This window comes from Camponotus floridanus, unplaced genomic scaffold (assembly GCF_003227725.1).
Source record: "Camponotus floridanus strain SB8 unplaced genomic scaffold, Cflo_v7.5 scaffold87, whole genome shotgun sequence".
NCBI classification, from domain to species: Eukaryota; Metazoa; Arthropoda; class Insecta; order Hymenoptera; family Formicidae; genus Camponotus; species Camponotus floridanus.
Genome location: NW_020229857.1, coordinates 74234 through 100265, shown reverse-complemented (window position 1 = coordinate 100265; position 26032 = coordinate 74234). Strand labels below are relative to the sequence as shown.

The following is a 26032-nucleotide window of genomic DNA, read 5'->3' as shown; positions in this document are numbered from 1 at the left end:
CAATATTATTATTATACTCTGACTGATACTTGCTGAACAGCTTTAGTATTTTATTCCGAAATTGACGTAAAGAATTTTAATTTTTAATACAAGACAGCGAATGATTGTGTTTAAATTCTCTCAAACTATTCTAAAAAAGTTGTAACGCTTGATTATTCGTGCAAATTTCCCTGGATAAAGAGTAAGGAAGGAAAGGAAGCTGAGAATGATCAGAATCAACGCGAATCGACTAACTCACACCGATGAAAATTAAAGCGCACGATAGTTGACAGTCAGTATATTACGCTTTGACTCGTAGTCACATGATTGTACACATTCTCTCTTGGAGGATATAGTCGCGATGAATGCACGTCGAACGATCGTACGGACCGGCAAATTCATGTCATTTAGGATTGAACCTCGAAGCCAGAGGCCCGGTCTCGCGGCGTTGATGTGTTGATATTAGTAGAGCTAATTTGATAGTTTAATCAATTTCCGTAAGCCGACGGGAGTTTAATAGTGATGTCATCATTTTCAACGGGGCACAATGAGGTTAATCTCGCTCGACGAGCTAATATTCGGAGAGTTAATAGAGTTTCAAATGCAGGCAGGACCGTTATTTGCCCGCATCCGTTCGCGAGCGTATACGTACATCTAGGTATCGAGGCAATGAAAAAAGGATAAACCCGATCGCGTCGAGGGAGGAGGCCTCTCGCAAGTCGCGATGATGAATCGCGACGCGATCCGCGATGATTCGCGGCGTTAAATAACGATATTTTGCGCACGTTAGTAAAGATAAAAAAAAGACCGAATCAATGTGCCTGTTTCTATTCCTTTTCCGCAACAATTGAAACAATTAAATTTTAAACAACGAAAAAATATCAATTAAATCAATTAGTGCACGGATAAAAGATCAATCTCAATACAATTTTTTCGTAAGATGGTTTATTGATAACTCGGTAATTTGTCAAATTAATTTAATGCGACGAAGGAATATATTTATAAAGAAGAAAGAGAATTTAGTAACGCAATAAAAAAGATATACTACGATTTTTCTCGACGCAAACAGCCAAGATCCACGTGGCACAAGTGGCTCTAAAGCCAGCGATTACGGGGGTGGAATTAAAGATTCGCGGATGTGTTTCGCAGTTTTCGTTCGGAGGCGGTCCTGGAGTCGAATCCCCAAGCGGGCATATTAGGTGGAGGTACGCAGTTAGGCAATAACCGCTGTCAATAGTACCCGGCCTCTCCTCCCCTCACCCTGAAGTGGCCCCCACTTGAAAATGCTACTCGCTAAATTAGGTAGGTTATATGGGTTTCGTTTCATTTGCGAGCAAACTTTAATAAACGCTAAAATTGCGTAAAAGAGCAAGGTTTTCAGACGAGCGAATCAGGGTCGGGCTGATTTCCTGTATCTCGACGTAGACGGCGTATACAAATACCCCGTGAGCGGTTAAAAACCACACCGGAATATTTGTTTGCGATTATTACATTTTATTAAATAGCAAATATAAGTATAAAAAGATAGTCTTGGAAAATTGCATGATAATATTGTAAAATAGTATGAAAAACGGAGCAATATATTTTCATTATATAAAAATATCATCAAAATAATAATTTATTATACAAGTATAATAATTAATTTATTATTCAAGTACAATACATATATATGTTTTTTGTTTTTCATATTATTTTACATATATAATAATAATAATACGATTCACATACATACATTTAATAATAAGATTAATTAAAGCCAAATTAAAACGAAAGAAACGAATGAAAAAAAAGATATAAAATATCTCCTACCTATCATATGGCAAACATTTTATAAAGAGTCTGCTATTATATTTCTTTCTCCACTTACATTTCACATATTATATTTTAATATTATACATATATTTTTTTCTGAATAGTGCGCATACACACATACACTATTTATTTATAAAAAAAACCGTTGCATCGAATTCTCTAAATTTCGATTAGCAAAATTAATATTTAATAATGTATTTGCGTATTAAAATGAGATTTGTATATTTCATAAAATATGATTTTGTAAATAAAGGCAGCATACCTTTTAAACACGATTTCTTTCGTCTTTTCGAGGATTCTCCTCTGCATTCTCTTGAGCGTCCTCTATTTTTACACACACAACTACTGGCAAGCAAGTCTTATAATTCATTTAATGGAAAATCTTTCTTTAATCCTATTTTGTAAACGATAAAACTTAACCACAAAATTAGAGATATAGCACTTCTTTCCACGATCACTGAGTAAAAAGGGTTAAAAACAGTTGGAAACTTTGTAATGTCTGAAATTTTACGACAAGCAAATAATACGTGTGTCCTCAACGCGCGCCAAAACCACTTTCCTCATATAATACTGTTTGAATATCAACCTGCTGCCATCTAGTATCAAACTCGCGAGATAAATTTCGGAAGAATTTTAAATGCGTACACTTGTACATTTTGGAAGAAAGCATCCATTATAAATTATCCATCTAATTTTCCAATAATCAATTAATGATTATTAATTAATCAAAACAGGCCACTATTCATCACACATTCCAATTCGAGATTGAAAATTCTGATTAAATGTCTACTACGCAAACTCTTTCGCTCTCACCAGCTACATAATTAAAGTTTATGTACTATCGATATTTCAGGTATTTATAAGTATCGATACTAGATAATCGAATTTAAATGTCGATAAAAGAGCCCTCTTTCTAGCCAATATCTACAGAATTATTAACGAGATATACAGAAAGAAAAATCAGAGGCACTATGGCTCACTTTTAAATGATCCCTGAAAGCGATACGTCCTTTCAATCACTTTTTTACCTCCATTTCAAAAATATAAATATAATAATTATAACTGTGGTATCTCTCTTAGTCTGACTCTTTCCCTTTGACCTGTCCGGCATGGGTGACCCTACCAGTAATTACCACCGGTATTCATGATTTTATATTTAAGATCATAAGTAAAATTTGGAAATGATAAACTACTATTTATCGAACATAATCTTAAGACGCGATCTAAGATATTTAATATGATTAAATATAAAAATAGATTGTATGAATACCGACTTATGTTACCGCCGGCATAGCTCTCCGGATCATTAAAGTACTCAAACCTCCTCACCCGGCAAATGCCTTCGTTAAGGTGGAGATACCATCGAGGAGGAAAAATTTTTATTATAATTATTATATTTATATACAAGTTATTCTATATTATAAAATAAAGAGAATATACAGTATGTAATATACCATTTAATAATTATTAAATAATATACATTATTAATATCTAATTCTATATTATAAATAATATAGAATATATAATAATATAGAATTACTAATATAATATATAATTTATAAAATACAATATAATTACATATAATAATATTTAAAGATTAATATAATTTTTTAATGAATTATATACAATTTATAATAACAATATAGAATTATATAATATAACACATGTATCATTTATAAAATACAATATTATTACATATATAAAAATATTTATAAATATTTATAAATAATAAAATTTATAAAATTTATAAATACTTATAAATTATACAAATATCTTATCTATTATTTATAGAATCGCACGAAAATGTCTGAAATGCGTACAATACAACATTTATTCAAAATTTTTAAATCATGATTAACTAAGCGATACTCAATTCTTGATTTTCAGTTACAAAACTTATTAACGATTACATAATACAAATGAATCATGATATGACAATAGTCACCAATACATTTATCAATTATATTTTTTAATTATAAAAAAATATTTAAATTATATTAATTCATTTTGATTTTCTAAGAAAGTTCGACGCGTGAAAAGAAAAGTGTAAGTGAAGCTTTAATATAAGCCAATGAAATTAAAAAGTAATTGCGCGCGTGCCATTAAAAATAAGATAAAATATCTTAATTCATAGATAATTTGAAAATAATTTGCAACGTATTCTGCTTTACATCGGGTTCTATGGGATTCTATGGGATTAATCTGCGAAGAAAAGTTAAATGACCCGTCAAACGCTAAAAGTCTCGCTACAGGATGAAACAAATCTTGAATCTTCCGAACTGTTCCCAATAGCAATGATTTTAATATTTCAATGTCCTCAACGACAAATATCATTTTCATCTTCAATTCATAAGATCAAAATTTACGCGAGAAAACGTTCTTCCATTATTCAGAAATATCTCATATATTCATAAAAAATTGAAAAAAAAATTAATATTGAATTTATTTTTTATTGAAAAATAAATGAATATAATTATGTTTATGAAAATATGGTTACGAACGAATATATTTAAAGATAATGAAATATATGCGCATTTATTGCTTGTTAAATATACAAATACAATAATTCTCGGGTACCGACTGTTCGAGACGAATCGAACCCAATATGAGCAAGATTTAAAAAAATCATATTTACATATTTATATTTATTTATTAAATAAATAATTATTCATTTTGGATTCTTTTCTAATAATATTTTAATATGTCTCAATATCTTACTGATATTAGGGTACCCATTCGATTTGCCTCGAATTTTGTAGTACTTGTACATTTCATGTTACACATTTATATATATTAATAATATAATATATTAACAATAGAAAAGTTTTATCAAATAATATGTTATATATTACGCATATATTTTATTATACATGTATATAGATATCTAACGAATTATATTTAAGAATTAATATTGATAACCTGGAATGGTGAGATGTCCAATACCTAGAAATGATTTCTTAAAAGAAACCAAAAATGAAATTAAAAATTAATTAATAAAACATATTCGTCCATAACCATATGCTGTGTTAAAAAAATGGGCACAGTTACAAATAGATTATAATTTAAAATTGCCATTTAATAAATTAATATTTATCTATTAACATAATTCAATTTTTATGTTCAATGTTCTATTATTAAGTTTTCTTCAACGGTAATATTAATATTAACAAAAATAATAATAGAAGAAGACTTAATAAGAAAAGAAGAAACTTTTTCTTCAAAATGTACTATTTAATTAATTTCTCGTGATTCGACTTTAAAAAATCGGTCGTTAATTCATTGTTAAAATCATTACTCTCAGGAACTGTCAAGAAAATCCAAGTTTAATTCCAACTCTATAACGAAAACCTTTAGTTTTCAATGAGGTATCGAACTAGACGTCGTAAATTAATTTCATAAAAGTCGACGAAAAATGATATCTCCGCAATAAAGATCACTTCGATTCTTCGATAGTACGAACTACGTATTCGTTAGTGTTTACAAGAAACAATAATAAAGCAGTAATTATGCTTCAGATCAAAAATGCAAAGAAATGTAATGTTTGCAATATTAATTATTAATTTATCTAACAAATATTTAATTTCAATATGGAATTCACAAATACATTTAATTCAATTTTCGATATCAAATCCCGAACTTTGCAATAATTTTGTCGAATTGCGATTTTACATTATCGAAAGAACAAGTATTAAATTTCACGACCGAGAAACTTATTGAGTCGATGGTTTAATATTAAATCTTCACACACATTATTTAATCATTTTTATGTTATACATTAAAATAATTAAAGAAATAATTGAAATCACGGAATTTAGAAACAAAAATTTTCTATATTTATTGATTTGATCAAAAACAAACTATTAAGTTCTAGAATAATTTTAAAATAAAAAGTTTAAAAGACAACGAGTATTTATTGAGTATATTAATTTAATAAACTTTGCATTATATATTGTATGCATTCTTTCTGTTTCGTGCAATTATTACAATATTATTACAAAATATTGTTACAATAATATTACAATAATATTACATTACACATTATTATAATATATGTATATAAATTACAATATATACATTGTACATATATAGATTTATACATAATATAAATTCACAATATAAATTATATTTGATGCTATCACTATCGAATAAATCAATATCAGTTGGATTTATAAAAACGTTTCTTTTATTATTTAAATCGATAATAACAAATTTTATCAAATTAAATAAATTAGAAATTTTAAAAGAATTTTTTTTAAATTTTTCCAAGAAATTACTTATTGAAGAAATTACTTATGTTTTAATATAATTTAGCTTTATTTAATATTATCAGAATTATTGGATACTGACAGCATTTACATTTGAAGTTAATATTATATAAAATGTTTATAATAATATATACAATTTATATAATATAAATTATATATATATATATATATATATATATATATATATATATTCATACAATATAAAAATGTAATTTACAATACAATCAATTATTAAACATTCACATTACGTGTAAATCACATTATATAAACAATGTAAATGTTTAAAAAAAAATCAAGAATGATGTAAAACATCAATCATACACCAATCTTGATTGTATAACTTTTTTAAAAGTAATATATAAGTATCTTAAATTATAATCTTATACTTTAAGAAAGGAATGCTTTATAGTATATTATATAGCGATCATACTATATAAAATACTATAATCTAACAATTTACAGCCCTACCGATCTTAACAGCTTTATCGATATCCTAACAATCCTATCAAGCCTAACAGCCCTATCAATCCTAACGATTCAATCGATCCTAACAGCCCTATCAATTCTAACAATCTTATCGATGCTAACAGTCCTATCAATCCTAATAACCCTATCGATTCTAATAGTCTTCCTGATCCTAATAGCCTTACCGATCCTAACAGCCCTATCGATCAGCCCTATCGATCAGTCCTATCGATCAGCTCTATTGATCAGCCCTAACGGTTTTTTTATTTACTAATTATGCCAGCGGAAATCCACGATTCCTCAAGATTTGAGAAATGTGCTTTAATGAGGATTTTATTCGCGATAGATTTTTTCATTTATTTTTCGCGTCTTTGTTTATTTTTTAAATGTTATTTATTTTATGTATACCCCGTTTATTTTATACGTTTATTTTATTATATGCCATTGTGCACGTAGAAATGCATATATATCTTTTTTTCAAATATTATTTATACCAATACTTTTGACCAATATTTTGTTCTCTCATCTATCTTGTTTAAAATAATTATTCGTTGGATCAGTCAAACTTACTTTTTACTGATCTCGGTCGCGTTTAATTTGGCTACTTTTAGCCAAAAAATTCGACTTCTCTATTAGAAGTCAATGAGGAGGAAAAACTCCTTTCATTGCAGGTTATTTATTTTTGATGCATGAGTGTAATTTTACTCGTTTATGATCATAATATGTCATTGTTGATGATCATTGTTGTCGTTTTAATATAACACATACTTTGCTTTAACTAATATATAATACTAAATTATCAATCAAAATTGATTGATTGAAATTTTTATATGTAATGTAATATATATTTTTATAATATATAATAATATTTATAAAATAAATAAAATTTGTAATAAAATTAAATTAATTAAATATTCATTTTTATATTTTTATTTATTATATTTTTTCTTTATACTAATTTATTTATTTAATTATTTTTTTAAATATTTATATGATGTAATTGATAATTTAGATTTATATTAGTCAAAGCAAAGTTTTCGACATGCATATACACTACATAATATACACTACACTACAGAGACAGATGGACTACAACAAATTAAAATAAAATCACGAGAATCATGAGTTATAAAAAAATTAATTATTATGTACAATATTAATAAAATTATTAACGCGTTATTTATTAAATAAAATAAATAATTGATTATAATAAAAAAATTGAAATTTTTTTCTATATTCATTTAATTTTAATTTGCATTCGTAATATGCTGTGTTAATATACACATATATTGAAAAAAAACTATTAAAAGTTATATAATTTGTAATTTATCTAATTCATTCTAGCCCATCCATTTTAAGATAACGGACAATCAACAAGCTCTACAAAAGCTCCGTTATCTTAAAATTAAATAAAAGCTTTTCACTCACCGACACTGATGCGCAACAGCGGAGTTGTCAATATTGAAGCTACGTTGTCTGTAACATACAAATATAAAATTCAAATTATAGCATCTCTTAAAATAATTAATATTTTATTATATTTCATTATAATTCAATTATTATTATACGCAATTTTATATCCGAATTTTATATTCGATGCGTACAATAATAAATAAATATATAAATCTGAAATAATTTTTTAAATTCTAAAAAGACTATTTTTTAAATAGCAATTTTTATAGGATTTATGTAAAATCTTCTTTTTTATTTTTCTTGTTAAATCATTCAAATAAATGAACCAAATTAATATGTGTATGCGATATAATAATTAATATAAATAATAATATTCACCATCAGGTTGTTCCGCTGATGCAGGATGCCTCTCCTAGGCCTGCTCCTCCTCTCAGATCATCAGAGTTGTTGCATCGATCTATAACATACAAAAGAAGATTCCAATGTAGCGGCATTGAAAATAATTAATATTTCAAAAATTATTGTATATACATTGAATTTTATATTCGATGCATATAATAATAGCAGATTAATAAAATAATTCTATAAATTTTAAAAAACATTACTAATAATTCTCTTATAACTTTATAAAAGCTTACAGCTTTACAATATTATAGCTTTAATTTAAAAATCTTTTTCTTTAATTTTGCCTTATTTAAATATAAATAAAAAAATATAAATAAAAACATCAAATTAATTGTTACGATTAATTGTTTAATTTAAATTATAATAAATATATTTCATATTTAATATATAATTACAAATAAACATATTGCTCACCAGAAGGTTGCTCTGCCGGAGCCTGATGCCTCTCCTAGGCCTCCTCCTCCTCTCATATTGTTGACGCGCGATACTTTCAACGACACTCCCGCACTCACGAGCAATATTTTTATATCGCTATTTTCGTTATTTTACGCGCGATACTGAACGGCACTCCCGCACTATTTCGATTAAAAATTTTATATTTGATCGCACGATGTATATACTTAATATGTATATACCTTTAACGGCACTCCCGGTTTCGGTACGAACGAAAATCCCATTTCACTTAAGAGAATCCACTTCGAGTCAATAAGTCGGGAATGCAACGATACAACGAGCAAGGACTAAGCTCAAACCGGAAAGAAGACGAAACGATTGACGGAAATAGAGGAAAATGAAGTGATCGAATTCTAACTAATTTGAGCCGAATCACTTAACGAAGCACGAAGCAAGAGTGTACGTTGCAGAGCAACGTGTGCAAACTCGAACATCCCAGTTAACTGGCATCGGAAGTAGAGACTCGTGACAATAAATGAAATTGGGATTTTATATGGAAAAGTCCAAAAATTCCGCGAAAACGCGACGACGCGAGAATACTACAACGCGAAAACGCGATAACCGTCGAAACGCTTGCCGTCCGCGGCACGTTGACAGCACCGATGACGCGAAAGGGTACTTAGCTTCCCATTCAGGCACCTTAAGATTTATCATAAATAGAAAAATTTAAGATAAATCTCAAGGTACCATCCAAGTACTAAGCCCTCCCACCGCGACAAGGTGTACCCCATGGGAGGGTTGTATTATATAAATTTATAATATAATTTATGAAAGAGAGAGAGAGAGAGAGAGAAATTTATATTATATATAATTTTATATAATTTATGTATGGAATTTATTATATCATTCAATAATGTAATCTGAATCATTATTGCGCTTTCGGTTTTTATGTCATGTACGCAATAAATGCACGTAGTTGAAATAATAATCTTTTTCTCATCGTAATGTCTACTTATATATTATTGAATAAAAGATTACACGATGATCAATGTTTTAATAAAAGAAAATTGGAATCTAATTCACAGATGAGATGTTATAATAATAAATAACAATGAGAAAATTACGTAATAATTATATTATGTATAATATTATATTGTATATTTTTTACATTGTATATTATATATAATAATTATTTCCACAATTGCTGCTATTCTTAGATTTGCAATACCGTTCATATTAATACAAACTGCCTAACTCTTTTTCTTATTATTTATTTTCGTTTCTACATGTCGACCGAAAGATAAAAGCAATTTGGATAAGAAAGATGTCTAATTATACATAAAACATACTATCTTAAACTGAATCAATGAAAATTGATTAATAAAGTAACACAATGTATCATTTAAATGTTATATTTAAAAAATTATTTGCAGATTTTATTTATTATTCTATATAAATAATTCGCAAATAATGTTAAAATTTAAGATACAATGCTTATTTAAATGTAACATTTAAATATCATTTAACATTTAAATTTTAACATTACTTGCGAATTATTTATATAGAACAATAAATAAAATCTGCAAATAATTTTTTAAAAGATATAGTTAAAATGTTTTAAATATATTTTTTTCTAAATGAAGAAATTATCAATGAATTAATATAATGTACATTACAACAACACTTTATAACTGAAAATTAAAATAATATATATGTATATGTAAACATTTATGACATTAATTGTTTTAATCCTAATACATTACTAATAAACACAAAGAATAAACACAAATGAAGTGCAAATACATTCAATTTTAATATTTTGATAGATTTATTTTGTTTAAAACTATCCAAATTAATTGATTGTAAAATTAATTATTACGCTCAATTAATTATTTTACCTTCTAAAGATATTTAATATTGTAAATTGTAATTATCAAGAATTGTCTTGAATATAAACTTTTAATAAATTCAATCTATTAAAAAATTATCTACAGAATTATCTATATAAAAATATTAATTAATACAAAAAATATTTTATTAATTGGGATATTTTAAAATAAAAACTAAAATATGTTTTATACATGCATTATATATTAGATGATAATTTAAAATAAATTACTTTAAAGGATCGTTGGAAATAATAATCGACCAAACTTGCCAAAAATTTTATGTTTATTATTTACGACGTTTCGACTATATGGTTGTAGTCCTTTTCAAATAAATACTGGAATATAACAATTAAACAATTAGATCTTTTAACGGTTTCAACAACGAGTACACACACGCATTAAATGTGAACAATTAGAATACATATGGATCAAATGGCAGATATAAATCATAATGTTGTAAAATGCACAAGTTACGTTTGCACGATCATTATATCTTAATAAATTTAAAATTGAGAGATAAAAACAATGTGTCGGTGTGAGACTTCGTCAACGAACTGAGTATCAAATCAAAAATAACAAACTACACGACCTTTATTATTTTGTCGTAAATGTTGTTTAAACTATCTGTGTCTTTCTATAAGTTGATTAAATTATTGAATTTTTTAATATAAAACATTTCAGCAATTTCTCTCTTTCGTACATATTTTTCATTGTGTAAAATATTAGGTTTCGTCAAATTCATGTCTAGAAAATTATAATTTGTCATATATTGGTCCAATAAAAAGATATCTACGTACTAGAATTAAAGAAGATTTTAGTAATATTAAATTACATGAAACGAATCATTCCGTCATAAGTAAGCATAGATTGGAATCTGGATATGAATTTGACTGGTCGAAATCTAATATTTTACACAATGAAAAATATGTACGAAAGAGAGAAATTGCTCAAATGTTTTATATTAAAAAATTCAATAATTTAATAAACCTACAGAAAGACACAGATAGTTTAAACAACATCTACGACAAAATAATAAAGTGTTTGTTATTTTTGATTTGACACTCAGTTGACACTTCGTTGACGAAGTCTCACACTGACACATTGTTTTTACCTCTCGATTTTAAATTTATTAAGATATAATAAACGTGACTTGTGCATTTTACAACATTATGATTTATATCTGCCATCCGTATGTATTCTGATTGTTCACATTTAATGCGTGTGTGTACTCATTGTTCAAAATTTAAAAGATCTAATTATTTAATTGTTATATTTCAGTATTTACTTGAAAAGAATCACAACCATATAATCGAAACGTCGTAAACAATAAACATAAAATTTCTGGCTAGTTTGATCGATTATTATTTTCAACGATCCGTTGATTAATTGACTAGCGATATTAAGATAATTTATATTATATAAATTACTTTCACAAAAATGAAAAAAGGAACAAGCAATATGTCAGACAGTAATATAAATGATAAATAATTTATAAATGATGACTTACCGCATATTTCGTTGTTTATTTATGTTGTTGCTTTTTTTCAACCTCCCTTTCTTCTCTTGTTCGTCCTTTGCTGTTTCTTCGGGGCACTCATATTCACTCCCGAAAATACGATTAATAATGATTCGTTATACATGGAACGATCGCGAGACACTTTACACGGCACTTGCGGAATAATTACACGAGAAACGCATTTATCGTGTAAAGGATAGAAAACCACGATTTATATGACGTTTATTCAAATTAAATACTAATTCCTTACAAATGTTGTTTTTATTGTTGATATATATATATGTAGTACATGTATATTAAGATGAATTATAGCTCGAATGTTTAATATAATTAAAAGTCTTTATATAATAATCGTTTAATTAGTAATTAATTTGAAAATATACGACGTATTTCGTACCACTATTGTATTGCTCCAATGTTATCGTGCGAAGCACGACTGATATCAAGCCCCACTGATGCCAGAATTCCCACGCGAGCGACACGCAACCTTGAATGGAGAGGGTAACGGAACATGAATCGTTCATACGATCGTTACCCCCTCCACTCGCGGTTGCGTGTAGCTCGCGTGCCAAATGCCAAAAGCCCGTAGGGCATAAACACTAGCGCGCTATTGTTTACGTTGTCAAGGCCGAACACTGTATTATTGTCGGTTCGTCTCATCGAAATATTTTACGTACTTTAACAAATATATGCGCGAAATATTAAAGTATAAAAAAGATTTTATATAATGATTTTATATGTTATTATTATATATTATATATTATAGATTATAAATTTGATATTAAATTGCATTAAATTAATTATATAATTATTTATTGAAAGATTAATATATCACGGAACCTTTCATTGTGTTAATTATTTCGATTGATTGTTTTACTGTGCGTTCTGAATCCAAATTATATATTTAAATGTTCGAAAAATAGAACAATAAAGAGTCGCGGGCGAATTATATTTCAATTTTATATCGGAACGATAATTTATTATTTTGCATTTCTGTTACGATTCTGTACGATTAAATGAATTACGCGAATTATATAGTTCGAGAATTTTCGTCGCGATATATATAAGTATTAGATATATGTTATAAGTTAAAAGTTAATTAATCATATTATTATAAATAATAATTTTCCGCGTTTGATTTTAGAAAAGGAATTTAACGGAATATTTCGCACTACTACTTTATTCTTTGAGTGTGTCGTACGAATGATAACAGAAGAGCCATAAGAGTCGAAACATAACATTAGCGTGACGTCACATACCTTGACGGTAGCATATGACGTCAGGCTAATGTTATGTTTCGACTTTTGTTATTATTCGTACGACAACATTCATGATCGAAAACCATGATATTATTTTATTGTTAAAATATATTCCATACTACAGTATATATATACATATATACGAAATAAATATTTCGAGATCTATCGATTACATATTATTAATGAAAGATAATTAATTATTAATTATTATCATATATTACATTAAAATTATTATATATTATATTAAAAATTATATTAAAAAAATTATATTAAAAAATCACTAGTCATATATTATAATAAAAAATTTTAATATGTCATTTTATTTCAATTTTATTATCATATTGTACGGTTTGCATGGTAGTTTTTTGTGTATACAATGCTTTTGTACGTAAAATGCATTTAAATTTGCACGTGGATCATCAATATCGACAGTATTGAAAAATCATTCATACATTCATTCATATAAATATGTATCATTCATACATTCATTCATATAAGTGACTGTTAGTGAATTGTTTAATGAATGGGATCATTCATATACATATGGAAGTGATTGGAAGACCTCTGTCGGAGAATTTGAAGAGACTTGTCTCTCTTATCCCTTACATATGATCGTGCGTTGCTTTCTAACCTCTCTAACATTTTCGTCATTAGGTATCTTCGAGCAAGACGCATTGTGTCCATATATAATAACTATTATATTATAACTATTGGTTTTGAGATAAATTGATATTTTCCTTAAAGATTAAATATATATTTAAAAAAAAACACATTTCCTCTAATCTTCTCGAGTATTTCATCGTTAGTGCATGAGTGTACATAAGCAAGTGTAAATTATTTTTCTAATTCAAGATGAGCCTTGTAGCATATGACAGTAGTGACGAGGGTTCCGAAAATGAGGAGGAGGTATTTGCACAGAACAGAAAATGTATAAATTACTTATAAATATTCCACCTACATTAACTAATAAACTGTATTAGTTTAAGGATGAGGAAGAAAAAAGCAACGATGCAGAACATAATGTGAAAGATTTACTCAACACGCTACCAAAGCCCAGACATGTAAATTCTGCAAAGGATGTCGAAGAGAACGATGATGATATCTTGTTGAAAAATAAGATGGAAAATCAATTCATAAAGCCAACAAAAAAGCAAACTGTGAAGATATCGATTCCTTCTTTATCAGAGGTAAAGCACATATAAAATATAGAAAATATAAATTACTTTATTCAATTACATCTATATTATTTGATGTATTAGTTTAAGGATCTTGAGGATGAGAGGGAGGAGAAACCTGCTAGGATTATACAGCCATCACAAGTAGGTTTTAAAAAATTTCTTTGCTTAAAATTTCAAATAAAATAAGATCAAAATTCATGAATTATTCATTATTTTAGAAAGGTTGTGGACTCTTTGCAATCTTAGGATTACCAAAACAGGAGCTTGCAAGGAAATCTTTAATACCTCAAATTGTTAAGAATGCAGCAACACGAACAAATATCCAGAAGCCAAACATAACGAGAAAATCTGATGCAAGTCAGAATGATTCTAAAGTGAAAGGACAAACTTCAAATGAATCGTGTGATGAATCAAATTTTGATGATGAAGAAGATGCATCAATAGATTTCTTTGGATTAGATACAAATAAAACTATATCAGATGATTCGGTATCAACATTACTAGAGTTGCCTTTGGATGACCTCATATATAAATCAAGTACTAAGGAAGCTTCGCTTGTAAAACATTTAGATCATACAACACATAATCCTTCCTCCGTTAATTCTGATATTTCAACAAATGATCAATCAAATAACTCAAGCAAAACATTAATAAGTAATGTTATAAATTTACCTAAGGAAGAAATATTATTGAAAAATAAAGCAGAAGTTGGTCCAAAACTACCAGTGCCTGAGCAAGAATATAATGTTGATACACAAGGTAATGTAGTCTTTGACGAAAAAGCAATTGAATATCTTTGTGGAAAACGAGGTATAAAACGCAAAGAGCTTAAGGAAGCAGATATAATCGAAATAAACGGTGAAGATATAAAACCAGATCAAAGAGAATGGATGGTGAAAGCATTGACGGAGGAGCCTGTGCAGAGACCAGTATCTATGCAAAGCTGTGGAATTAACTCGCAATCCAAGAAGAAACATCAAATAACTTATTTGGCGCATCAAGCAAAAGCTATGGAATTAGAACTGAAAAATCAATGGTCTCAAAATAGAATGGCGCGAAAACAAGCAAAATCGAAATATGGTTTCTAAGAACAAGAAAAGGATTTTCTGTAAAAATTTTTATATTTTTATGTATAGTGTCTTATATTAATAATTACAATTTGATCATTTATGAAAAGAAAAGTATTGTAGATAGTGAAATGTACAAATAAGTTTAAGATTAAAAACCAAAATCACTGAGTTTTTTCTAAAAACAGTCGATCCAAATTTTCATACTCTTTCCTTTTATTTTCTAGTAATAATTTAGCCTGCAATAAATTAGGTGGCAAATCACCATATTGAGCGAGTGATTGATTAACATCTGCCAATTTGCTTGTACCTTCTAAATATAATTTATATTTATTTAATATTTTCTCGGGATACAGTTCATCAACTTGCATATCACTTAAATCTGTCTCTAATTTCTCCACAGCTTGTTGATATTCTTTCATTTTTGTAGATAAGAAAATCTTGTTACAATATAAATTATGCTTCTCATTCTCTGTAGTGTCAATAGTATTCTGGAGCGAATCTACTGCATCTTGTAGATGATTGAGTTTTGTCTGTAATTTCATGCAATTTCTAAGTAATTTGTCATGTATCACTGACATCCGCTTCTCCTCTTGTTGTCGCCTTTTCTCTTCTATAATCTTACGTTCTCTAATTACACGTAGCACTGTTTCATCAAATTCAAACAACTTTTCTGCATTTAAGATCAAAGACAATTTCTCCAAGCCTTCTTTTATATCATTGGGTAAAATCTTAATTTCAAGATGTAATTTGAATAATAAATTGGTAATCTCTTTTGTAAATGTAATATTCTCCTCTGTTGTCTCTGAAATGCCCCTCTGCAAGTGTCGAAGCAACAAACTCTCTTCAGCAGACATATTTTCACTATGACAATTCATGATCCCAGTTGCAGCAGAAATAGAGTCATTGTATGAAAGTGATGTTGCCTATATTTAATTAATATATAATTAATGCATTCTTTTGCTATTATATCTATTTATTGATCATTTATATATTACTAATATATTAGTATAATTTTAATAATAAAATTTATAGCATTATTTTAGTTTTTATATTAAGTAAATTCTGTCAGAAATAAATATACCTCATTGTTGTTATCCATTTGATCAATTATTTTAATCTAATCGTACTGTCAAACACTGTCAAAATAAATTGCTGAATTTGAATAGCGTAGAGGAAGGAGAGAACGAGCAGAGAGAAGACGGAGAGGTGAGAGATGATATAGCCACCGTTTTTAAATGATCTCTAAAAGCGATACTCCTTCTACATTAAAAACGTAGACACAAGCTTTGTGAACTACAAGGCCAATGTTCTCAGAGGGTAACATATATGTCTTCTCTTGATAATGTAAATAACATAAATAATTAAATAAAAATATAAATAATTTAATTAATAATAATTATATAAAAATAATTTATTATATAAAATAATTTATTATATAAAAATAATAGTATGTTCTCTCTTTCCACGCTATTATTTATTTATTTATTTACGTGTGTTCTTTTTCTTCTCAACATCATTTATTTATTTTTTATTTATTTATTTATTTAGCTCGCTATAAGTCAGTCTTCTAAAATGCAAAACTAAATATTATAGAATTTGACTTTGAAAATAAAATAATCGAATAAATTCAAATAATTAGCATAACAAAAACACCTTAAGTTCATAATTTTATGTTTATAGAGGACGCATCGTCCTTTCAGAAATAACCTAAAGCCGGATACTTTGTTAATCTAGTGACTTTAAGATCGCCTAAAAGCAGACTATGACAAAAAAGAGTGAAAACTATGAACAACTTTGTTGTTTATTTTATAGATTTTAAAAATGGCTTGTCGTATGCTACATATTTAGAGTTGTAAATAATTTGATAAAAAATGTTCAATCTATAAACAATGGTAACGCAAATGAAATATATCATTGTCTCTAAATCATTATATGTAATTAACATATAATGTGTATTTAAAATTAATTTATCAATTTAACTCCAATAAAATTATGAAATTTTTTCAGGTATATTATTGTTTAATATTGCTTAATTTATTGCCACATTTATTAAAAATAGTCACTTTATTAAATAATGTGAGAAACTCTATATTTTTTGCGAATAGTAAGTAGAACTTTTATGGATATAGCATTTTGATAATAGTTTATATTTACAGTAGAAAATAATTTGTATTTCACTGTGCTTTTGTTCTATAGGATCTGAAGATGAATTATGAAAGGGTGTGACAAGTATCAGGAAGACGCAGAGATAGAGCAAGAAGAGTAGTGAAAAGAGAAAGCTCCTAAATAAGGAGCAAATTATTGGCATGGGAAAAATTCCGATACAATTTCCTGGTCTAAACACTCCTGTGTTTAGAGGAAAAGAATTAATTCAACAGCAAAAACTGCTTGTAAATCTTGAAAGAAAACAAAAACTTATGGAATTACCACAAAGTCAGACCAGACCAATGCAAATAAAATTATCGCCATTGGAATGTGGTTGGACGAGTGTTACAATGGATGACAGAAGCATTGAATCAGATCTTATTGGAAAAGGTTAATATTTATGCTATTATTGGATTATAATAGTTAAATCACACACATACAAAAATCATGTGATACGATGTCTATTTTCAATTTTTTTTTTTGATGTTTCAGTTCTAAATATTAGAATCTTATATAATTAATATCTTTGTTTTCTGCAGATACATTTGAAAGTTTTGAAACCTGGATTTTGGAAAACAAAATGATAACTTGTATGACCGGTAAATTAGCACGTAAGACTAGAATCAGTTCATTTATAGTAACTGGAAATGGAAATGGATTAGCTGGATTTGCGTTATCAAAAGCCAAAGCATCCCTAAACACGGTTAAAAATAGGGCTGGTCAAAGACTAATATATATTCCTACATATAAGGAATACACTAGTAAGAAAATAATTGTCAATACTATATAATATAAAATTTATTTCTTCTCTTTTAATATCACTTTGTATTTTTCAGTGTTACATGATTTCTTTACACAGTTTGAGAATATAAAAATATTTATAAAGAAAATTCATGAAGAATAATGTGCTTGTTTGTCATCATGCGATAAAAGCGTGTTGCGAGATAATTGGCATAAAGGATATGTATGCCAAAGTATAAGGAGGAATGTAAAAGCATTCTTTATTGGTTTATTGCAACAGGTATGTATATAAAGTATTTAAAGGCATATTATACTTTTTATTTAATTTATATTAGAAAGAAACATTTTTTATTTATAAAAATATATATACATATATATATATATATATATATATATATATATATATATGTTAGACATAAAGCTAAAAAAAAAAACGTGGATTGTGTCGATTAATTAATTAATTGTTTTATTTAATTATCAATTTATATATGTATATTATTAACAATAATTTTTTGTTTACTTAAACTATATAAGGTTGTACATAAGAAACAATCTTTTTTATTTAGTATTTCAAGCATATTTTCATAGAACTTTAATTTAATTATTATATTATTAAAAATATTGAACAAAATAAAGAATTAAAGCTGGCTTTCTCTGCAGTCTCATGGCAGATTATATCAGAAATCATACTTTAATTATTGCAATATATCATGAAACAAATCAATCTCAAAATAATGGAAATATTTGCAGAAATATCAAATATGTAATGTAAATATTTTAATTTTTTTGTATGCGATCTATATTTTATTCTATCGATGTTTTCATAGTGATGCATCTTGAGCACTTTGCTTCATATGTTTGCAATAAAAATATATTAAAGCAAATTATTTTGCAAATTTATTATTCTAATTTTTATTTAGAAAGACTAAGATTAAAAAAGACGTATGCATTTTGTTTCAGATATTTCTATTGAAAAAAACGCATCAGATAAAACTTTCCTGTACATTTTAAATGCACCAAAAGATTTGCTCTTTATTCCACTTACTGCAATAATGTACACTAAAAATGACAGATTTATATTAAAAATGATAGATCTATATTTAGTAGTTGGAAAGAAAGAGAGGAGAAATGAAAGGTGCATCTAGAGAATTTAAAAGAATAAAAATCTAAAAATAATAATACATAAAAATTAATATTATGTATTTTTTTCATGAGGAATGTGGGGCGCACATTTATGCATTTATTTATTTAGATGAGATTTACTTTAGAGCACATTCAGTATTCAACTTTAATTTTATTTTCTCTTTCTTACGATATATAAGTAACGATATATAACATAATTACCTGCAAATGCTATCATTTTTGTGTGCTTACAGTGATACAGAAGCAACATTACAAGTACTATATTTACAGATAACATCTGTATAATAAAAAAAGCACCAAAAATCTAATGATGAAAAAAGGATAAATATTGTAGACCAGGATAAGTATCAATCAATTATTCCACCGCTCTGTTTCATTAGAGTTGCAATTTTCTTTTATATCATAAATATTATAAATAAGATAAAGATTTCCGTACGTTTCAAATAAATTTATATATTTTATGTATGTAATACTGCGCACACATATTAAAAGGTGATAATATCGCAGTTATAATAAGATACAATCCTGGCAATGTAGTGATTTTTGGATCCTACTGAAAATAATTTAATTTGATTTATTTTTGTGCCATGTATTACCTGTGTAAAGTTCCACACACAGTATCATATTGTCTGCGATATATGAAAAGCTTCATCGATGAAATAAATGGTTGAATATGATTGAGATATAAGAAAAGTAATATACTTTTCTTGTATAGTACTTGTAATGCATAACGTTAATGTGGAATACATAAATATTTTATATTTTAATTTCATATAATCAAGATGAAATAAGACACTCATGATTACTTTAAAAATGTGTCCACAAATATCATGTAACTTCAGTAGCTGCAGATTCGTCAAATTAATCCTATTACGTTAAATGAATCACAGCAGCTTGTTTTAATTTAATCTAACCTAACCAATTATATTATATGCTTCTCATTAAAATGTGTAAAACTGTACGTCGCACATTTAATACGATTAATATACTACGTAATAAAATGTAACACACTAATGAAATAATTAAATATTATTTTTGAAAGCATGATAAAATCCAGGCAGCATACGCTTGTGTTTATATTCGACATCCAAAGCACTGAGAGGTTAGGTTAGGTTAGGTTAGATCGAAAAAATTTATCGTTTAACAGTTGGCAGCCCTACGAGATAGGCTGTGCAGCACTGCGCGTATATAAAATAAATTTGAAATCGCTTCTAGCTAACCATCTTCACGCGATCGACTTTATTTGAATTACACGGCATCGCATCGAATTATGATGCGGCGCCGATTTGTTCGAACGTAATTCGGGACATCGCGATGCTGTATAAGCGTCGAATGAGCACGAACTGTGCACGCAAATATGATAAATCACATCTACTCACCGTTTATCGGCTGTTCCACAGGCCGCTCCACTCGCTCGCCTCGGGACGTCCCATTCCGATCTTGATGCACACAAACTCACACGATATCATCAACGCGAACGCGCGACACTTTATTCGGCACTCCCGATATTCGCTCGCATCCGATAATCATCATCAAGGGCGCGAATAACGCGACGCAACTTCGCTCCATCTTCGCAATGACGCCATCACTGAATATCGTCAAAAATCGCTGTCGCGCGTTTCCATCGACACACTATAAAAGTCGCGCGATCATCCTTCGACACTCTCGACGCTCGTTCACTCACGATATTCATTTAAAAACGGTTAAAAGATGCGAAAAATGCGGACGTACGACGATCCGTGTAACTGCGTATGACTCCGATTCACGCGCCAACATGGCGGCCGTATGACGCGTTTGACGTAGCAGTGACGTAGCAGCACGCGCCAACATGGCGGCCGAACCAGTGCGCATTCGTTTCTGCGTATGGCCATTCCTGCGCGCAACTTTGATTTCTGAATATTGTCTACGGCTTTAATTAATAGCACATAATGATAAATATATAAAGATGGAATCAATTAATCATATTGGTCATATATGTAGACTTGCCCGAAGAAATAGAAAAAAAATTGAGATATATTTTTAATTTCTTTTTCTTTTAATAAAGGATGGAAATGTCTATTCATAGGCTTGTTCTTTTTTTCCTCTTTCGCGCAATTTCGATTCAATATATAACGTAGAAAATTCATAGTATATTATGCTAATGATATGAATTACGAATGATTCGATTGTTTTATCGCGCTTTCCCAAAGTCAAATCTTATAATATTTAGTTTTGCATTTTAAAAGACTGAGAGCGAATTAAATAAATAAATAAATGATGTTGAGAAAAAGAAAAAGAAGACTCATAAATAAATAAATATATAAATATATAATAAAGATTGATATTAATATTACATATATATCATACGAACTTGTATGATCTCAAAATCTTTATCTTTTATTCCGTTACTCGAATACTTGTACGTTAACAGATTTAGGTTACACACATTGCATAAAACTTCGATATTTTGCAATCTTACCTCATTTCAATTTGGAGAAGCACGTGCATTCCTTTCGATAAATGTCCGCACAAAAATACATCGCATTCATAATTCACTCTTATATTTAAGATCCTCTTAAGTAAGTTGGAAAATATAACTATTTTACTAACTGAACGGAATCTCAAGACGCGATCTAGATTATTTTAAATATAAATAAATATATATATATGTATATACATAAATATATATGTATATGTATATACATAAATATTTCGTGTCACGATAAATCTTGTGAAATCATTGATCTTTAATAGTATCTCGTCAGTGAAAAAAAATGCTTTCGAATGTTACACTTTATGTAGCAAATTTTTTATATTGTTCTATTACAATTTTCATAACAGCAAAATATTTAATGCTTGATCCTTTATATGTATATATAATACAATGTGCTAAATTATAAAGTGTAACATAATTAAAAAGTTTTACTATTATTAGTCGACTTAATTGCAAGCTATTCCTAATTACTACACATGTTTATCCGATGCATCTTCTTCTTCAAATCTTTGCAATGTTGTGATCTGTCGCATTCCCAAGACTATAGGGACTCGTGCTTCTTTCTTCTTATCGTTTTATCATTCTTTTCTCTCTTCCATCTATAGGGACTATAGGGACTCGTGCTTCTTTCTTCTTATCGTTTTATTATTCTTTTCTCTCTTCCATCTTATTCAAAATATATAATTATTAACTAAGTATTATAATATATTATAATATAATATAATTATTATATTAATAATTAATAATTATTAATATAATAATTATAATTACGGTATCTCTCTTAGTCTGACTCTTTCTCTTTGACCTATCCGGCATGGGTGACCCTACCAGTAATTAAGGCCGGTGTTTACACAGTCTTATATTTAAAATCGTTTTAAGTAAAATTTAGAAAATGTTTGTTATTTCATTGAGATTGAACAGAATTTTAAGATGCGATCTAAGATTATATTTAAGATGATTAAATATAAAAACAAATTGTATGAATATCGGCCTACATTACCGCCGGCATAGCTCTCCGGATCATTAGAGTACTCAAACCTCCTCACCCGGCAAATGCCTTCGTTAAGGTGGAGATACCATCGAAGAGGTACAATTTTTTTATTTTATTTTCTTTTAATATAATGTAGGTTTTTCAAATTTTCCAAATAGAAAATATAATACAAAGGATGTATATATACATATATTATATATATATTATATAATTATAAAATATTATAATGCATAATTACATAGCTTGCAGTCATATAAAAATATATTACAAAATATATATTATAATTATAGTACAATTTATAAATTGGTATCAACATCAAATAAATATGTATTCGAATTTATTCAAATATTTTCAATAATACGGATAATGATGTTGAGAGCACACACACATTCTTGGACTTATAATAATACTATATATATAGAAAGAAAAAAAAAGGAAAATTCGGAGAATAAAATAATTTTTCGAAAAATGAAGATATATTTTCCATTTTTCGACATTTATTCAAGATTTATTTTCTATTGTTACAAATATCTTTTACACATATTTTTGTTATCATTTTCATAATAGTATAACTTAATATATAATATTTTATTTTAACTCTAAATACAATAGAGTTATAAAATATAAATTAGAAAATTAATTTAATATATAATAATACAATCAAATTGAAAATATATAATGTATAACAATAACAATAATAAAATATATATACATAATACACACACACACACACATATATATATATATATATATATATATATATATATAAAATACATAAAATTGTTAATACATAAGATAATATATAAAACTTTTCGTTGAAAATATATAGTGTAATACATAACAATAAAATATATATTATATATAATACATAAAAAATTGTTATGTAGAATATATACATAGATTACTTTACTATATTACACGAAAATATCCGCAATACGTACAACGTAAAATTGATTAGAAATTTTTAAAAAATTTTTAGATTAGCGTAGCTGATAATCTATCGCGACTAAAAAAATCATTAATAAATTTATCGCTTGTGTTCCTCTCAATTAAGAAAAAGTAATTTTAATGCGAAATTTTAATTCATTTTATAAGATTTTCTAAAAGAAATGTTTGATGACACGGAAAGATAAGTAAAACTTTGATGTTACCCAATAATTAAATCAGAGAAAAAATTAAATTTCGCGGTTTAAATTTCGCGAATATATATGATAAATAAATAAATTAATAATAACAGTAATATTTAACTATAATACACATAATTTCTATAATAATCGGAATACAACATGCGCAATATAATTATTATCATTTTGTGCGACAATAAAAATATTGCAACATTAGAGGCGCATTTCATATAATTTACACAATATTATAATATACGTAAGGAATCAAACGCGGATGCAGAATCTAATAGTCGATTTCTTTTCAAATATACAATTTCATGTAAATTTCGCGATCAAAAGTAAAATATATATCTTGTTCCGCGAACAATTGCAAACAGGCTAAACTTTAATATCCTTATGCCTTAAAATAATCGCGTTATCGCCACGCTCAATGAAGAATAACTGGCCCAACGATTAGACCAGATCAAAATCCCTCTGCCGAGTGACACGCTGGTTAATATCTGACAGAGAGAAGAACGATCCTAAAAGTGGGAAGCGACTTCAATTTGTCTTATTTCTTCTATTTCGGATCTCGCGAAATCGATCCACAACGGATAGTTAAGTGATTCATTAAACATTAGAAGCTTCTTTACAAGAAAGAACGAAACCCCGATCTTCCTGACTGCTCCCGATAACAGCGATTTCGGCAGCGGATTAACGACTGTTACCCTTCTTATCATTTTCAATATATAATATTAAAATTCGCGTAAAAAAACATCTTCTTCCATTTTAAGAAATCTTTTCTTTTTACTAAAAAATGACTGGATATAATAGTTTTTATATATATGTTACAATCAAATATATTTAAAGGTAAAATGAAATACATGCGCTTTTATCGTTGCTTGATTAAATGTGTGAATAATAATAATTTTAGGGTACCAAATGTTCAAAATTCGAGACAAATCAAATCTGATAACAGCAAGATTAAAAAAAAATTCAACTTGAATATTTAGCAACATCAAATGAAAGATTATCAAGAAATTAATTTTTCTGTTGCATTTAACAGTTAAGACTTAGCACGTAACAATAATTTGCAGATATCTTACTGATATCAGAGTACCCATTCGATTTGTCTCGAATTTTTTAATTAATCACACATTTTATATTATATCATGCATTCCTAATATATTATTAAGAATAATATTAAAAAATAGTTTTTCAAATATGTCACAATTTACGCACATGTATTTTATTATATGTACACTCTTATCTAAAATAAACTAATTATAATATACATAAGATAGTGGAGCATCCAGTAATTCCTGCAAGTGGTTTCTTAAAAGAGACCAAAAATAAAATTAATTCAAAATTAATTAATAAAATATACTTGTTTGTAACCATAATTTTTCAAATAATAAAAATTTTGCACAAAAAAGTTTGCAAAAACTTATTAAATTAAATTTATATTTGAAAAAGTGAATTTTATCTATTATATCCATTTTTGAATTATTATTTTCATTATTAAAATAATAGTGATATTAATAGGAGGATATTAATAGAAGAACATTTTTAACAAAAAGAGAAAATATATCTTCTTTCAAAGTATAATGAATTTTGTAATTCGATTTCAAACAATGTACGGTGATTGTCGTTAAATCACTGCCAAAACATTGTTTTCAGGAACCGCCACGAAAACCTGGGTTTAATTCCTACTCTGTAATGAAACTTTCAATTTTCAATGAGGCACCGAACTAAGCGTTGCGGATAGATCTCACAAAAACCGGCGAGAAAT

General features: G+C 27.4%; 3 protein-coding genes across 5 annotated transcripts; 2 read left to right on the top strand and 1 right to left on the bottom strand.

Moving 5' to 3' along the window:
* The first annotated feature begins 14013 nt into the window (after nucleotides 1–14013).
* LOC105256155 (proline-rich protein PRCC) lies at nucleotides 14014–15730 on the top strand. Its single transcript, XM_011265858.3, has 4 exons — nucleotides 14014–14302; nucleotides 14377–14583; nucleotides 14656–14715; nucleotides 14793–15730. Exons 1-4 carry the CDS (start codon nucleotides 14249–14251, stop codon nucleotides 15660–15662), a joined length of 1191 nt encoding a protein of 396 aa, XP_011264160.1. The 5' UTR covers nucleotides 14014–14248; the 3' UTR covers nucleotides 15663–15730.
* Nucleotides 15731–15773: 43 nt separating this feature from the next.
* LOC105256154 lies at nucleotides 15774–16912 on the bottom strand. Its single transcript, XM_011265857.3, has 2 exons — nucleotides 16726–16912; nucleotides 15774–16567 (listed from the first exon to the last, which is right to left on the bottom strand). The coding sequence occupies exons 1-2, from the start codon at nucleotides 16741–16743 to the stop codon at nucleotides 15806–15808; spliced, it is 780 nt and encodes a 259-aa protein (XP_011264159.1). The 5' UTR covers nucleotides 16744–16912; the 3' UTR covers nucleotides 15774–15805.
* Nucleotides 16913–17733: 821 nt separating this feature from the next.
* On the top strand, nucleotides 17734–20062 carry LOC112639751 (28S ribosomal protein S5, mitochondrial-like). Of its 3 annotated transcripts, none has more exons than XR_003123655.1 (5): nucleotides 17734–17748; nucleotides 17841–18179; nucleotides 18329–18550; nucleotides 18626–18810; nucleotides 19907–20062. XR_003123655.1 is itself a non-coding variant. In XM_025414689.1 (4 exons), the coding sequence occupies exons 2-4, from the start codon at nucleotides 17951–17953 to the stop codon at nucleotides 18691–18693; spliced, it is 519 nt and encodes a 172-aa protein (XP_025270474.1). In that variant the 5' UTR covers nucleotides 17734–17748; nucleotides 17841–17950; the 3' UTR covers nucleotides 18694–18832. The 3 variants fall into 3 exon arrangements, 1 of the variants encoding a protein (XP_025270474.1); XR_003123656.1 differs by lacking the exon at nucleotides 19907–20062 and adding an exon at nucleotides 19191–19210; XM_025414689.1 differs by lacking the exon at nucleotides 19907–20062 and having other exon boundaries at nucleotides 18626–18832.
* The last annotated feature ends 5970 nt before the right edge of the window (nucleotides 20063–26032 follow it).

Bases quoted from the DNA above. Each gene is read 5' to 3' on its own strand.
- LOC105256155 (XM_011265858.3), top strand. From the start codon at position 14,249: ATGAGCCTTGTAGCATATGACAGTAGTGACGAGGGTTCCGAAAATGAG. The intron at 14,303-14,376 runs GTATTTGCACAG...AAACTGTATTAG, and splicing joins GTTCCGAAAATGAGGAGGAG to TTTAAGGATGAGGAAGAAAA. The intron at 14,584-14,655 runs GTAAAGCACATA...TTGATGTATTAG, and splicing joins CGATTCCTTCTTTATCAGAG to TTTAAGGATCTTGAGGATGA.
- LOC112639751 (XM_025414689.1), top strand. From the start codon at position 17,951: ATGGGAAAAATTCCGATACAATTTCCTGGTCTAAACACTCCTGTGTTT. The intron at 18,180-18,328 runs GTTAATATTTAT...TGTTTTCTGCAG, and splicing joins ATCAGATCTTATTGGAAAAG to ATACATTTGAAAGTTTTGAA. The intron at 18,551-18,625 runs GTAAGAAAATAA...TGTATTTTTCAG, and splicing joins TACATATAAGGAATACACTA to TGTTACATGATTTCTTTACA.